At 36.2% G+C, this 15294-nt stretch overlaps 1 protein-coding gene across 2 annotated transcripts in view; it reads left to right on the forward strand.

Annotated features, from left to right (window-relative positions):
* dhx36 (DEAH (Asp-Glu-Ala-His) box polypeptide 36) overlaps window positions 1–15294 on the forward strand; it is a 145361-nt gene that overhangs the window by 109063 nt on the left and 21004 nt on the right. For both annotated transcript variants that reach the window (XM_079874211.1, XM_079874212.1), the window contains exons 16-21: window positions 3018–3135; window positions 3742–3840; window positions 4763–4936; window positions 5033–5119; window positions 9872–9955; window positions 10058–10157. In XM_079874211.1, coding sequence (XP_079730337.1) covers window positions 3018–3135; window positions 3742–3840; window positions 4763–4936; window positions 5033–5119; window positions 9872–9955; window positions 10058–10157 — 662 coding nt within the window. The remainder of the gene's footprint in view (window positions 1–3017; window positions 3136–3741; window positions 3841–4762; window positions 4937–5032; window positions 5120–9871; window positions 9956–10057; window positions 10158–15294) is intronic.

Raw genomic sequence — 15294 nt, forward strand, 5'->3', positions numbered from 1 at the left:
GTGGGTAATATGACCAAATTATTATATCACAATATGAGTCTTTTTTTTTTTTTTCACAATAACTATATATCACAATATAGTTATTTTTGCTTGAAATAAGGTTGTTGCAATATCAAAATGTTAGACTTTCAAAACTTTAAAAAATTATTATTCTCAACACCAACTTTGATATCACAGCAAAACCTAATTCAGCGAAAGGACAAATTAATATAATGAAACAAAGATATAAATGAAACAGTGCTTAATGTTTTTCAGGCAGGTCTATTTATCAGAAATAAAAAAAAAATTGAATCAATTTGTCAAATGTATAAAAAAACATAGATAAATATACAGTTTTCACTCTATAAATTAAATCTTCATTGTTTCATATTAAAAGCTACAAAAGTTAGTCAAGAACAGTGAATGATTTTTTTCTCTCTTTTTCTTTTGTTATTTGATTAAAATTAAAGGGATAGTTCACCCAAAAATGAGTCCATGTCATTCCAAACCTGCATAACGTTATTTTATTTTATGGAACACAATATTTTTTCTAATTAATTATAATTTTTTTCCCACTGCGGAAATAATGTCATATAGGTTTTTAACATGAGGGTGAGTAAATAATGATAGAATTTCAAACCCTGTTTAATCTGAATCTAATAACACTTCTCCTTTCATCTTTTCACATCCTCAGGTCTTTTCATTTCTGACTAGTATTTTTGTTCATGAAAGGTCTGTCTGTCGAGACAGTGCTTCTCTCAAGGTTTATTTTTTTTTTAAGTCCACACAGAGAGGAAAGATGTGGCCTTGAGTAGCTTCATAGTTATCTCAGTCTTTTGTTATCTCAATCATTTGATAGGAAAGTAAAAAAAAAAAAAAAAAAAATCTTCCTGTTGGCTTTTCTTGAAGTTGAAGGCCACATTCCTCACTATACGTAAATCCTGTTTGGTTCTCTCTCTTTGTGTCTATTTACTCTAAATGGACTGTAAATCTACTTTAATTGGGAATATGTCAAAGATCAGTGTTGTGTGTAACGCGTTACAAAGTAACGCGTTACAGTAACGTAACTACTTTTTCGTGTAAAAAGTAGTGTAACGCGTTACTACTAAAAATTTGGTAACGAAACGTAGTTCCTTTTTCAATTCGGCGCAACGTTACTTTTCCCATGGATATATTTGACAGCGACACTGCCTCAGCTGCGCGCTTGAGAGAAGAGAACTGTTGAGAACTGAAGAAAACGATTTAGTTTAATATTTATGTTTAAATTAAATAAAATAACAATTTTGTGTGGAGACATGATTTTGACCACTTTATTAAGTTTGTTTTTGTAGAAAACCTGTATTTAAAGTGAATTTCGTTTTGTATTAATTGTATCTTAATTTTAATCAATGTTTTATCAATCAATTGCCTGAATTTAATAAGAAGTAAATTAAAGAAAACTATTTAGTTTCATATTTATGTTTAAATAAAATAAATAAATAAATATTTTAATCTATGTTGATTATATGAAAAGTGAAAAGCATGAGTAAGATCATAATTTTGTGCAATATATCGGGAGATAAATGGAGTGGGCAGACATGATTTACACCACTTTATTAAGTTTGTTTTTGTAGAAAGACTTTCTTTAAAACAAATTTCGTTGTGTATTAATTGTATCTTAATTTTAATCAATGTTTTACCAACCAATTAATTGCCTGAATTTAATAAATAAGTAAATATGGCATGCAAAATAATCATGACGGTACCAGCGCGTGAACTGGAGCTCGTCTCCATACTGTAAATGAACCGAAACTCAGATAAGCTATACTTGTCTCACAGACCTGAGAAATATATAGAAAGCTTGAATATGTGTACTTTTAAACAAAATATATTTGTTTCTCTCAAAATATATATTTTTTTCTCCTACTCCCTTAGAGTGAGTCGTATGTCTGAAAACTAAGCTTATGTCTTCTATATCATTTTGTCCTATGCTATCAAGACGCGATTCGCACCGGTGTTAGAGAGCAGGAGCGCTTTATTGGCTGTTGCCGAAATTTAAAGTTCGGTGGGGGGAGCGGAGCGGAGAGAAGTGGTGCGGGCGCGCATAAAAGTAACGTAATAGTAACGAGTAACGTAAAAAGTTACTTTCCAAATGGGGTAACTAAGTAAAGTAACGGATTACTTTTTTAAAAAGTAACGAGTAACGAGCAAACACTACTTTTTAAAAGTAACTTCCCCAACACTGTCAAAGATGTTTTTGATGATGTTGTTTAGTTTGCATTGAAAAACTGAAGCTTTGTGTGTGTGCAGTTTTGTCCGGTGTCTACATGTTGGGGTTTAAATTGGCATAGTGACTCATGCTTTTTAGACAGTGAGCGAGAGTGTTTGTTTGTATGAAAGAGAGATAATAAGTCAGTCACTAGTTTTGCATCTACATGAATCTGCCCTAATGCTCAGCACAGGCTCTGACACACCATTTCATTTTCATACTTGTTCACAAATGCCCAAATGTATACCCCCTCTTATTGTACCTGTGCACATTCACACGCACTGCCCCGTTGCCACAGTAACTCCATAGCACTGCATTATTCATGGGAAAGCAAATTGACTTTCACATCAGCAAGCTTTGACTAGTCTTACATAGACAAACCGTTGACTATCGGCATAAAGTCTGAGCCACATTGCAGCTTAGACTGGCCGAAATGCAGAAAATGTGAAAAACAATATGTCTACCTTTGTTACTTATCTTTCTCTCCCTCCCCATCCATGAGAATTACAGAATTCAGTTCAGTATATTCAAATCAAATAAATACAGGTTTTTAGTTTAAACTAATACAATATAATTTTAATATATAATATATCTTCATTTGGTCTGCTAAATTAATAAAAAAAAAAACAGGCTGAAATGTTTTTGTACACTACCTACGCATGATTGAACTCTCGATTACATTTAGCCAGTAGCAATTTGCATTCATCAAAGAGACTTTCCTGATGGATGCAGTGTGACATTGTATTTCCTGTGTCCCTTTTGTTTTGTGTGTGTGTTTGTGTCTGGGCAGAGTGTCTCCAGGGAAATGTTATCACCTGTATAATGGACTGAGGGCCAGCCTCCTGGATAACTACCAGTTACCTGAGATCCAACGCACTCCACTTGAAGAGCTTTGCTTGCAAGTAAAGGTGAGAGAGAGAGAGAGAGAGAGAGAGAGAGAGAGAGAGAGAGAGAGAGAGAGAGAGAGAGAGAGAGAGAGAGAGAGAGAGAGAGAGAGAGAGAGAGAGAGAGAGAGAGAGAGAGAGAGAGAGAGAGAGAGAGAGAGAGAGAGCGAGAGAGAGCTCTCCAACACATACACTCTCTTCTTTACATACGCACAACCTCTTTCCCTTGTATCTGTTTGGCTATAATGGGGCCTGAAGGCAGAGGTTTCACAAATAGTCTCCGGTGACTATAATGAGTGAGCACACAAACAAACTAATGGATTCAAAGGGACATTAATCACTGTCATTGTATCTGAGAGCCAGTGTAATCGTATAACTATGCCTTTTAGCTGTGTCAGTTACTGCTCATTTTCATCTCCATATGGCTGCCCAGTACCAGTTCTGTCTGCTGCTCAGTGGTACAGCAGGGCCCTGATGAACATTCACTCTCATTTATTCACACAAAGCCTTCATCTTATATTACATATTATAATTGTATGTGCTTAGATTGAGTACTTTGTACATTTTGTAATAGTGTGATTCTCTCTCTCTCTCTCTCTCTCTCTCTCTCTCTCTCTCTCTCTCTTTCAGATACTGAAGTTGGGCCCTATTGCATGTTTCCTGCGGAAAACTTTGGATCCCCCATCAGACAAAGCGATAGAGCTGGCCATCACACACCTGGTGGACCTGGTAAGAGGATAAAAAGATGATAGTGAGGAATAATTGATAGAAAAGGAGGTTTGGATTAGCAAATAAGTAAGGGATAAATTACAGTCTGTTATTATCACAAGGTAAACTGGGTAATCAGGAACCCAACACAAAGCAGCTACATGGTTACTTACCAGATAAATTAAAGGAATAGTTCACTTAAAATGTTTAATTCTTTCATCTTTGTTTCAAACCTGTATGAATTTCTTTCTTCTTCTGCTGTTCATTCAAAATATCTGAACACAAAGGAAGATATTTTGAAGAATGTTGGTAATCAGACAGTTGATGGACCCCATTGACTTCCATAGTAGGAAAAAAATTACTATGGAAGTCAATGGGGTCCATCAACTGTTCGGTTAACGACATTCTTCAAAATATCTTCCTTTGTGTTCAGCAGAAGAAAGAAATTCATACAGGTTTGAAACAACTTGAGGGTGAGTAAATTATGACAGAATTTTCATTTTTAAGTGAACTATTCCTTTAAATGGACTTGAAAAATTGCGTTGATTATTAAGTAAAGCATAATCTAAAGTCAGACGGGCATTATCGCAAAATAAACCCTGAGATGAAGTCCAGGGACCAACTTATTACCAATTCACTAATTAAATTGACATGAAATATTGATTTGAGTTGAAAGTATTTTATGTAAGAAGAAAGAGCAATATGAGAGGCGTGCAATGAACACAGCAGCATAGGAAAATAAGTTGCCTGTGAGAAGTCTATTATACCATTATTATACAAAATTAATTGGCAGTGAAATGCTGTGATTGACCAATGAGAATAAAGTGTTCCAGAAAGATGTATAATTAAGAAGTGTAGTGACTAATCAAAGAGCTTAGCAGTAGCACAATACTTTGAATGTATTTGTTTGAAAAGCCAACCATTTCTCTGCTCTATCTTGTAGAACGCCCTGGACAGGAGTGAAGAGCTGACTCCATTAGGATTTCATCTAGCCCGTATGCCTGTAGAGCCTCACATAGGAAAAATGATTCTGTTTGGGGCTCTTCTTGGCTGTATGGATCCTGTGCTTACCATTGCGGCCAGCCTTAGCTTTAAAGATCCCTTCTTCATACCACTGGTACATTCAAACACACGCTTTCACATAAACATGTGCAGCCCCAGATGGCGTTCTCTAATTGAGGGATTGTTTGACTGATGGATGTGCTTATCTCAGGGAAAGGAGAAGATCGCGGACCACAGGAGAAAAATGCTCTCCCAAAACTCTAGAAGTGATCATCTCACTATTGTCAATGCGTTTTGGGTAAGTCCTAGAGTTTCTTTTCATTAAAAAGTCACTCTTAATTGTTAGGGCCCAGCTGGTCCTGGCATGACACATTCACAGCTAGCTATAGGGATCTGTGCTTAGGGCTAATCTAGACGCTGAGAATTTGTCCTGAGGGCTTGTTTTGTCAAGGTCTTTGCTGCCCATGAAGGGCTATCATTGTACTATAAAAACATACAGAATTTTTTTAAACTTAAAACTCGATAGAGATGAATACAGTGGCAAAAGACTGCCTGCACAGACACAGATCAATGATGATTACAACTCCATCATTACCTCTGTGACCTGCCCACTGGTGCGTTAGTGAATATGGACAGGCAGGAGAAATAACACAACATGATCAGTAAATAACTTTATCTTCCAAAGGGACTTAATGATAGGAAACGTTTTTTTATTTTTATTTTTTAAGTATGTGAATATGTCGATAGTGTATTATTTGTTCACTTGGTACATTTCTCTGTGGATTTCTTTGATTAAACCAGTCACACACAATTCAATGCAAGATTTACAAACAAACCTTTACTTAAAGATACGGACCTGACAGTAATGCTGCTGCATGTATGAAGGGCTTTTGTGGTCATTCCGGATCCACCATCTGGTCTGGATACGGACTGGATCCGGCAGACTACGGACCTGGGGGTTTTGGTATTTACTAGTTTGGGGGAACAGACGCAGTCTCTATGTTATGATATCTAGGTGAAAGAGTCTCTACGTTGGGTCCTAACACCCCAGTGTAGTTATGGGGGACACTATACTGTGAAAGAGCACCGTCCTTCGGATGAGACGTTAAACCGAGGTCCTGACTCTCTGTGGTCACAAAAAATCCCAGGAGTAGGGGTGTAACCCTGGCATTCTAGCCAAATTTGCCCATTGTCCTCTGTCCATCATGGCCTCCTAATCATCCCCATATATATATATACAGTGGGGAGAACAAGTATTTGATACACTGCCGATTTTGCAGGTTTTCCCACTTGCAAAGCATGTAGAAGTCTGTAATTTTTATCATAGGTACTCTTCAACTGTGAGTGACGGAATCTAAAACAAAAATCCAGAAAATCACATTGTATGATTTTTAAGTAATTAATTTGCATTTTATTGCATGACATTTAAGTATTTGATACATCAGAAAAGCAGAACTTAATATTTGGTACAGAAACCTTTGTTTGCAATTACATAGATCATACGTTTCCTGTAGTTCTTGACCAGGTTTGCACACACTGCAGCAGGGATTTTGGCCCACTCCTCCATAGGTTCTGGGGCTGTCGCTGGGCAATACGGACTTTCAGCTCCCTCCAAAGATTTTCTATTGGGTTCAGGTCTGGAGACTGGCTAGGCCACTCCAGGACCTTGAGATGCCTCTTACGGAGCCACTCCTTAGTTGCCCTGGCTGTGTGTTTCGGGTCATTGTCATGCTGGAAGACCCAGCCACGACCCATCTTCAATGCTCTTACTGAGGGAAGGAGGTTGTTGGCCAAGATCTCGTGATAACATGGCCCCATCCATCCTCCCCTCAATACGGTGCAGTCGTCCTGTCCCCTTTGCAGAAAAGTATCCCCAAAGAATGATGTTTCCATCTCCATGCTTCACGGTTGGGATGGTGTTCTTGGGGTTGTACTCATCCTTCTTCTTCCTCCAAACATGGCGAGTGGAGTTTAGACCAAAAAGCTCTATTTTTGTCTCATCAGACCACATGACCTTCTCCCATTCCTCCTCTGGATCATCCAGATGGTCATTGGCAAACTTCAGACAGGCCTGGACATGCGCTGGCTTGAGCGGGGGGACCTTGCGTGCACTGCAGGATTTTAATCCATGACGGTGTAGTGTGTTACTAATGGTTTTCTTTGAGACTGTGGTCCCAGCTCTCTTCAGGTCATTGACCAGGTCCTGCCGTGTAGTTCTGGGCTGATCCCTCACCATCCTCATGATCATTGATGCCCCACGAGGTGAGATCTTGCATGGTGCCCCAGACCGAGGGAGATTGACCGTCATCTTGAACTTCTTCCATTTTCTAATAATTGCGCCAACAGTTGTTGCCTTCTCACCAAGCTGCTTGCCTATTGTCCTGTAGCCCATCCCAGCCTTGTGCAGGTCTACAATTTTATCCCTGATGTCCTTACACAGCTCTCTGGTCTTGGCCATTGTGGAGAGGTTGGAGTCTGTTTGATTTAGTGTGTGGACAGGTGTCTTTTATACAGGTAACGAGTTCAAACAGGTGCAGTTAATACAGGTAATGAGTGGAGAACAGGAGGGCTTCTAAAAGAAAAATGAACAGGTCTGTGAGAGCCAGAATTCTTACTGGTTGGTAGATGATCAAATACTTATGTCATGCAATAAAATGCAAATTAATTATTTAAAAATCATACAATGTGATTTTCTGGATTTTTGTTTTAGATTCCGTCTCTCACAGTTGAAGTGTACCTATGATAAAAATGACAGACCTCTACATGCTTTGTAAGTGGGAAAACCTGCAAAATCGGCAGTGTATCAAATACTTGTTCTCCCCACTGTATATATATACAGTGAGGAAAATAAGTATTTGAGCACCCTGCTATTTTGCAAGTTCTCCCACTTGGAAATCATGGAGGGGTCTGAAAATGTCATCGGTGCATGTCCACTGTGAGAGACATAATCTAAAAAAAAAAAAATCCAGAAATCACAATATATGATTTTTTAACTATTTATTTGTATGATACAACTGCAAATAAGTATTTGAACACCTGTCTATCAGCTAGAACTCTGACCCTCAAAGACCTGTTAGTCTGCCTTTAAAATGTCCACCTCCACTCCATTTATTATCCTAAATTAGATGCACCTGTTTGAGGTCGTTAGCTGCATAAAGACACCTGTCCACCCCATACAATCAGTAAGAATCCAACTACTAACATGGCCAAGACCAAAGAGCTGTCCAAAGACACTAGAGACAAAATTGTACACCTCCACAAGGCTGGAAAGGGCTACGGGGAAATTGTCAAGCAGCTTGGTGAAAAAAGGTCCACTGTTGGAGCAATCATTAGAAAATGGAAGAAGCTAAACATGACTGTCAATCTCCCACGGACTGGGGCTCCATGCAAGATCTCACCTCGTGGGGTCTCAATGATCCTAAGAAAGGTGAGAAATCAGCCCAGAACTACACAGGAGGAGCTGGTCAATGACCTGAAAAGAGCTGGGACCACCGTTTCCAAGGTTACTGTTGGTAATACACTAAGACGTCATGGTTTGAAATCATGCATGGCACGGAAGGTTCACCTGCTTAAACCAGCACATGTCAAGGCCCGTCTTAAGTTTGCCAATGACCATTTGGATGATCCAGAGGAGTCATGGGAGAAAGTCACGTGGTCAGATGAGACCAAAATAGAACTTTTTGGTCATAATTCCACTAAACGTATTTGGAGGAAGAAGAATGATGAGTACCATCCCAAGAACACCATCCCTACTGTGAAGCATGGGGGTGGTAGCATCATGCTTTGGGGGTGTTTTTCTGCACATGGGACAGGGCGACTGCACTGTATTAAGGAGAGGATGACCGGGGCCATGTATTGCGAGATTTTGGGGAACAACCTCCTTCCCTCAGTTAGAGCATTGAAGATGGGTCGAGGCTGGGTCTTCCAACATGACAATGAGCTGAAGCACACAGCCAGGATAACCAAGGAGTGGCTCAAGAAGAAGCATATCAAGGTTCTGGCGTGGCCTAGCCAGTCTCCAGACCTAAACCCAATAGAGAATCTTTGGAGGGACCTCAAACTCCGTGTTTCTCAGCGACAGCCCAGAAACCTGACTGATCTAGAGAAGATCTGTGTGGAGGAGTGGGCCAAAATCCCTCCTGCAGTGTGTGCAAACCTGGTGAAAAACTACAGGAAACATTTGACCTCTGTAATTGCAAACAAAGGCTACTGTACCAAATATTAACATTGATTTTCTCAGGTGTTCAAATACTTATTTGCAGCTGTATCATACAAATAAATAGTTAAAAAATCATACATTGTGATTTCTAGATTTTTGTTTAGATTATGTCTCTCACAGTGGACATGCACCTACGATGACAATTTCAGACCCCTCCATGATTTCTAAGTGGGAGAACTTGCAAAATAGCAGGGTGTTCAAATACTTATTTTCCTCACTGTATATATATATATGTATGTATATATATATATATATATATATATATATACACTAATTGGCTTCATCACTCTATCTCCTCTCCATCAATAAGCTGGTGTGTGGTGGGCGTTCTGGCGCAATATGGCTGCCTTTGCATCATCCAGGTGGATGCTGCACATTGGTGGTGGTCGAGGAGATTCCCCTTCCATGTAAAGCGATTTGAGTGCAGAGAAAAGCGCTATATTAATGTAATGAATTATTATTATTATTATTATTATTATTATTATTACATGACATTAAGAGATTTATTTGACTTCTGTGATGTTGATACAGCTAGCAGATGGTCGGTTTAGCCAGTCTGCCTGCTTCTTGACCTGGGCCACAGTTAGTCAAATGCCAACTCTAAGACTATTGAGTGATGACATTCTGCTATATATCTTGTCGCCATGGTAAGCGGGGAGGGTGCCAGTGTCTGACATTTTACTTGCAGGCTCATAGACCTCTTTAATGTTATTTTTAGTGATGCCTGACTGATGCAGTCGGACATCATTTGTGCCAACATGGATAACAATTTTACTGAATTATGTTTTAGCAAATTAGCATTAGTGGTGTTTTTGTATGGTGTTATTTTAGGGCTGGGAGGATGCTAAGAGACAGGGTGGCAGGTTTGAGAGGGAATACTGCTGGGAAAACTTCCTGTCTGCCAACACGCTACAGGTCCGTGTGCACTCTACCAATCAAACATTAGTTAAACATAATGAAATTGACCTTTTGATATGCACTTGATAAATGGAAACCCATTTTGCTCCTTCCCACCAGATGCTTCAGAATATGAAGGATCAGTTTGCGGAGCATCTTTTGGCAGCTGGCTTTGTGAATAGTAAGAACCCTAAAGATTGCAGCTCTAACATCAACTCAGGTACTTTGCCTAGACTGTCCGTCTCTTCGACTGCCATTTACATTTGTACCTTTAAAGATTTGAGCTGTCTGAGAGTGCTGATTTTTGAGGAGCGATGAGCTACTATTTTTCTAACCAAAATCCAAACATGATGTTGACACTATTGATCCCATAGATAACATAGATAACATATTAATGCTGTAAATGTCTAATCTAATTTAATCTGTAAAATCAAATTTCCCCTGATATTTTGACATAAGCAATCATTGTACTATAAAAACATGCAGTAAGTTTTAGAACACAAAACTCAATAGAGATGAATACAGTGGCAAAAGACTGCCTGCACAGACACAGATCAATGATGATTATGACTCCATCATTACCACTTTGACCTGCCCACTGGTGCATTAGTGAATATGGACAGGCAGGAGAAATAACACAACATGATCAGTAAATAACTTTATCTTCCAAAGGGACTTAATGATAGGAAAGTGGTTGTTGTTTTGAACGTATGTGAATATGTCAATAGAGCATTATTTGTCTGTTTGGTACTTTTCTCTGTGGATTCTTTGATAAACCAGTCACAATTTACAAACAGACTTACTGAAAAATATGGACCCGAAAGTAATGCTGCATCATGTATGCAGCAGTGTTCTATCACCTAATCTGTGATCAATGATTTTTGATATGTAAGCACTCCTGTACAGTCAGACGTTGCTTGTTGTAAAATAATTTATTACTTTTTATATGTAGTAAATAAATAGACTAAATAGACAAATTTACACTGTTACTTTCATGGAAATCATGTGTTATTTAAATTGTGGTAAGGTTATATAGAGAAAGAGAGCAAAGAATGCTCCCTTTTAGATCGCTGGAGCTGTTCAGTAACATTGAGAGTTCTGTACTCTCGCCAAAACTCCCCTTATAATCAGATCTGCTGTCTACACTGCACAATGAATCTCTAATTTACATTGTGTCTGCATTGTGTTAGTTGTGATTGAGCAATTGTGAGAGTGTGAATACGAGATTCAATGGCGAGATGATTGGAATTGTGCGCTTAACAGACATGATTGTGTTCAGCTACAATGTTCAGCGATGCAACCTATTGTCAGGATAATTCCGGTTCGCGTGGCTACGCAGCCGCAACAATATTTTTCTGTATTTCTGGACCACACGCCTGCGCACATATATACAGTATAGGGGTCAATGACATAAGGATTTTCAACAGGCCAATTTTAAAATACAAAAAAAAAAAAAATACCTGTTGCAATTGTTCAAACATTAAGGATGTTGTGTACACCTAAATTCATTTTAAAAATTTGATTTAAGTGATTTTAGTGCTTTTTCATCTAGATGAATTGTCCGTAGCCTTAAAAAATGTCATGTGGTGCGACCACAGGGTGTCCGCGCGGTAGTAAAAGGTAGTAAAAGGGTCATTCCAGAATTGGAGGACATTTCATGTCCCACCTATGAAATTTCAAATAATCTATGTATAATATACAAAAAAATGAGTCACTGTGTAAAAAACACTTGTCCTGAAACTAAATATATATAGACTTGAAGATTTTTTTTTCCTAAATATTAATGAAAATAAAAAAAAGTCTATAGTACCCACTTAAATGCCATTTTTCTCTTGTCCCACCTTCTAGATGACCAAATTGAATGTTAAATATAACTGTTAGAATACATTTTAAATATCCCTTTTTTTGCATGATTTTGTTTATATATGCCTCTTTTAATTGTTAAAGCATTTTTTTAATTGATATAAATATTTTAAATAATAGAAATGTTGCAATAAAGTTATGTCCCCAACATTGTGCAACCCTGTTACCGAAATATTTAGACTGGCAGAAGAAGAAGAAAAAAAACAGTGAGTGACATGATACACAGGAAATAACATCACTAAGCAGTTTGCCACCAGAATGGGTAGAACAAAGGTATATTCTCTCTTTGATTTTTCTTGTTATTATACAATTTTTAGCCTTGATTGAATGTGTCACTCTAACAAATGCAACCCTGTTACACTTATTATCAGAATAAGACAAATTAATTTGAAGGTTTTCTTCTTCTTTTTTACATAAGTAAGTTTGTCCTAAAGACAACAGTTAGAGCTAGCTAAACAGCAAGTTTCTATTCATGAGAAAAAGCTAACATTAGCATTAATTTGCAACCCTGTTACTCACAACCCTGTTACCATAATTAGAGTAACAGGGTTGAATCTCCTTCAGTCCACTCATAAGGGACAATCTATTATTAATAGTTCATGTGACCGGTCTTCATTTAATTTACAAACTAAATATTTAGTATCTTAATTAATAAAAATCAATATTAGAAGAATAAATTAATGAAATATTTAGTGCTGGGAAAAAATTAATCGCGATTAATCGCATCCAAAATAAAAGTTTGTGTTTGCATAATATATGTATGTGTACTGTGTATAATTATTTTGTATATATAAATACACACATATGCATGTATTTATTTAAGAAATATTTGCATGTATATACTGTATATACATTTATACATAATTTATATTATATATAAATATAAATAATTTATATATAAATAAATAAAAATCTTAAATATATACATGCATATGTGTGTATTTATATATACATATATAAAATAATTATACACAGTACACACATATATATTATGCAAACACAAACTTTTATTTTGGATGCGATTAATCGCGATTAATTTTTTCCCAGCACTAGAAATTTTAAAAGAATAATTCCAGAATACAAAATAATGAAAGAAATATAACAAATGATAATAACAAAAGGAGAGAATTTGAGTGAAATATTAACAAATATTAACAAATATAACACCCATTACATTAAGCTAAATAATTAATATAATTTTGATTATAATTTAGCATACATTTCATGTTATTAATGTATTACCCTGTAACTTTTCGCAACCCTGTTACTTAAATTTCAACCCTGTTACCGTATAATTTTTATTAAAATAATAATAAATTACCTTTTTTAGCTCACAGGGGCTTGAGCTATTGTCATTACCGTAGTTTGAAGGATTATATGCATTATGCATTTTAGCAAATACTTGAAAATATATGCTGAAATCAGTCAAATAAAACATGTCAAAAGTAAAAAATTTGGCAAAGATGGAACTCAAAAGTTACTGAAATGAATTTAAATCAATTTAAATCAAGTGATATCTAAAATTAAATATTTATATAGAGTGATTGTGACTTTCTATACCTAATGGCAGGAAATTATATTTAAAAAAATCAATAAATATACTTTTTTCGGGTTCCTGAGTATTGGTAACAGGGTTGCATCCAGCACCAAAAAAAAAAAAAAAAGTACTATAAAAAGTGTGCCTTTGATACCTGAGCTGGACGAATCAAATTATTTAATGGTATATTGCCTGTTTTTATGAAATACATAATAAAAAATAGTAAAATAAAGGGCCAATTTTTCAAAATTATGGATGCCTAAATGTCCTCCAATTCTGGAATGACCCAAAAGGTAGTAAAAAGAATCTACCAAAATTAAGGCCCTTGAAAGGTAGTAAAAGGTAACAAACGCAATTTGACTTGGTAGTAAATTTTTCATCACCACCTCAATATATGAGTTTACATTTTTCGATATATTTTTGAAATGCGATATGGAATTAGACCATATCGCATATATCGATATAGTTCAAACGCGCTGTGATCCTTGCTCCCCGCGCCCCCGCTTCTCCGCCCCTCCTTTTCCACTCTGCGTGCGTGTTTAGAGCGTTATGTTATGAGAGGCGAATCATGACTACTTCAGAAAACCCAGCACAATAGGAACTACCAGGCAGTGACATAAGTGTACGCTGAAATAAAGTCTTTCACCTCAGAAAAACGGACTTTCTTGTCCTGTCAGCCGTTATCCTGTTCTCGTAGCGCACACTCTTCAATTGCACGCGCAAATGCGGCGGCGCGCGCTGTGTATCGCCTCACTATATAAAGTGCAAAAGAAACTACGAGCATGCAACGCCGTTACGTTGTAAATTACACGAATTAAAAGTAATGAAGGTATGATTTTCATTCTATTCACCAGGAGCAGTTTCCATGTTTCATTAACATTTATTGTTAGTATTGTGTATTCACCATGGTAACTGTCGTTTCCATATTAACCCCAAAATGACAATTTATTTTTCTTTGTGTTATTTTTTATATTTTTAAATGACTAGTGGCTCATACCAACATTGTATTAACAAAAACTAGTTTGGGACTGCTATTTAATAGCTTTAGCATTGGCCTAATATTTATTTATTAGTAGCCTACTAGTCTTTACTATTAGTCATATTCTTACAATTTATGTAAAGTAAAGGGGGACAGTACTTGTGTGTGTGTGTGTTAACAAATTTTGTGTAAACGTGTTATAATTTGCCTATATATATAGGCAAATTATAACATGTTTACACAAAATTTGTTTATATACAGTACAGGCCAAAAGTTTGGACACATTACTATTTTTAATGTTTTTGAAAGAAGTTTCTTCTGCTCATCATGCCTGCATTTATTTGATCAAAAATACAGAAAAAAATGTAATATTGTGATATATTATTACAATTTAAAATAATTGGTTTTCAATTTATTATACTTTAAATTATCATTTATTTCGGTGATGCAAAGCTGAATTTTCAGGATCATTACTCCAGTCTTCAATGTCACATGTGACATCCAGTCAATCACATGATCCTTTAGAAATCATTCTAATATTCTGATTTATTATGTGTTGGAAACAGTTCTGTGGCCTAATATATTTGATGAATAAAAGGTTAAAAAGAACTGCATTTATTCAAAATATATATATATATTTTTTTAATATAAATCTTCTTTATTATCACTTTTTATCAATTTAACACATCCTTGCTGAATAAAATTGATTTATTTAAAAAAAAAATAAAGAAAAAAATTACTGACCCCAAATTACTGACCAGTAGTGTATATTGTTGTTATAAAAGATTTCTATCTTGAAAACATTTGCTTCTTTTTTTTTCTTTTCTTTTTTCTTTTTCTTTTTTTTATTCATCAAAGTATCCTAAAAAAGAATCACAGGTTATGAAAAAATATTAAGCAGCAGAACTGTTTCCAACTTTGATAATGAATCATCATATTAGAATGATTTCTAAAGGATCATTTGATAGACTGGAGTAA

This window comes from Squalius cephalus (genome assembly GCF_949319135.1).
Source record: "Squalius cephalus genome assembly, chromosome: 6".
Lineage (NCBI taxonomy): Eukaryota > Metazoa > Chordata > Actinopteri > Cypriniformes > Leuciscidae > Squalius > Squalius cephalus.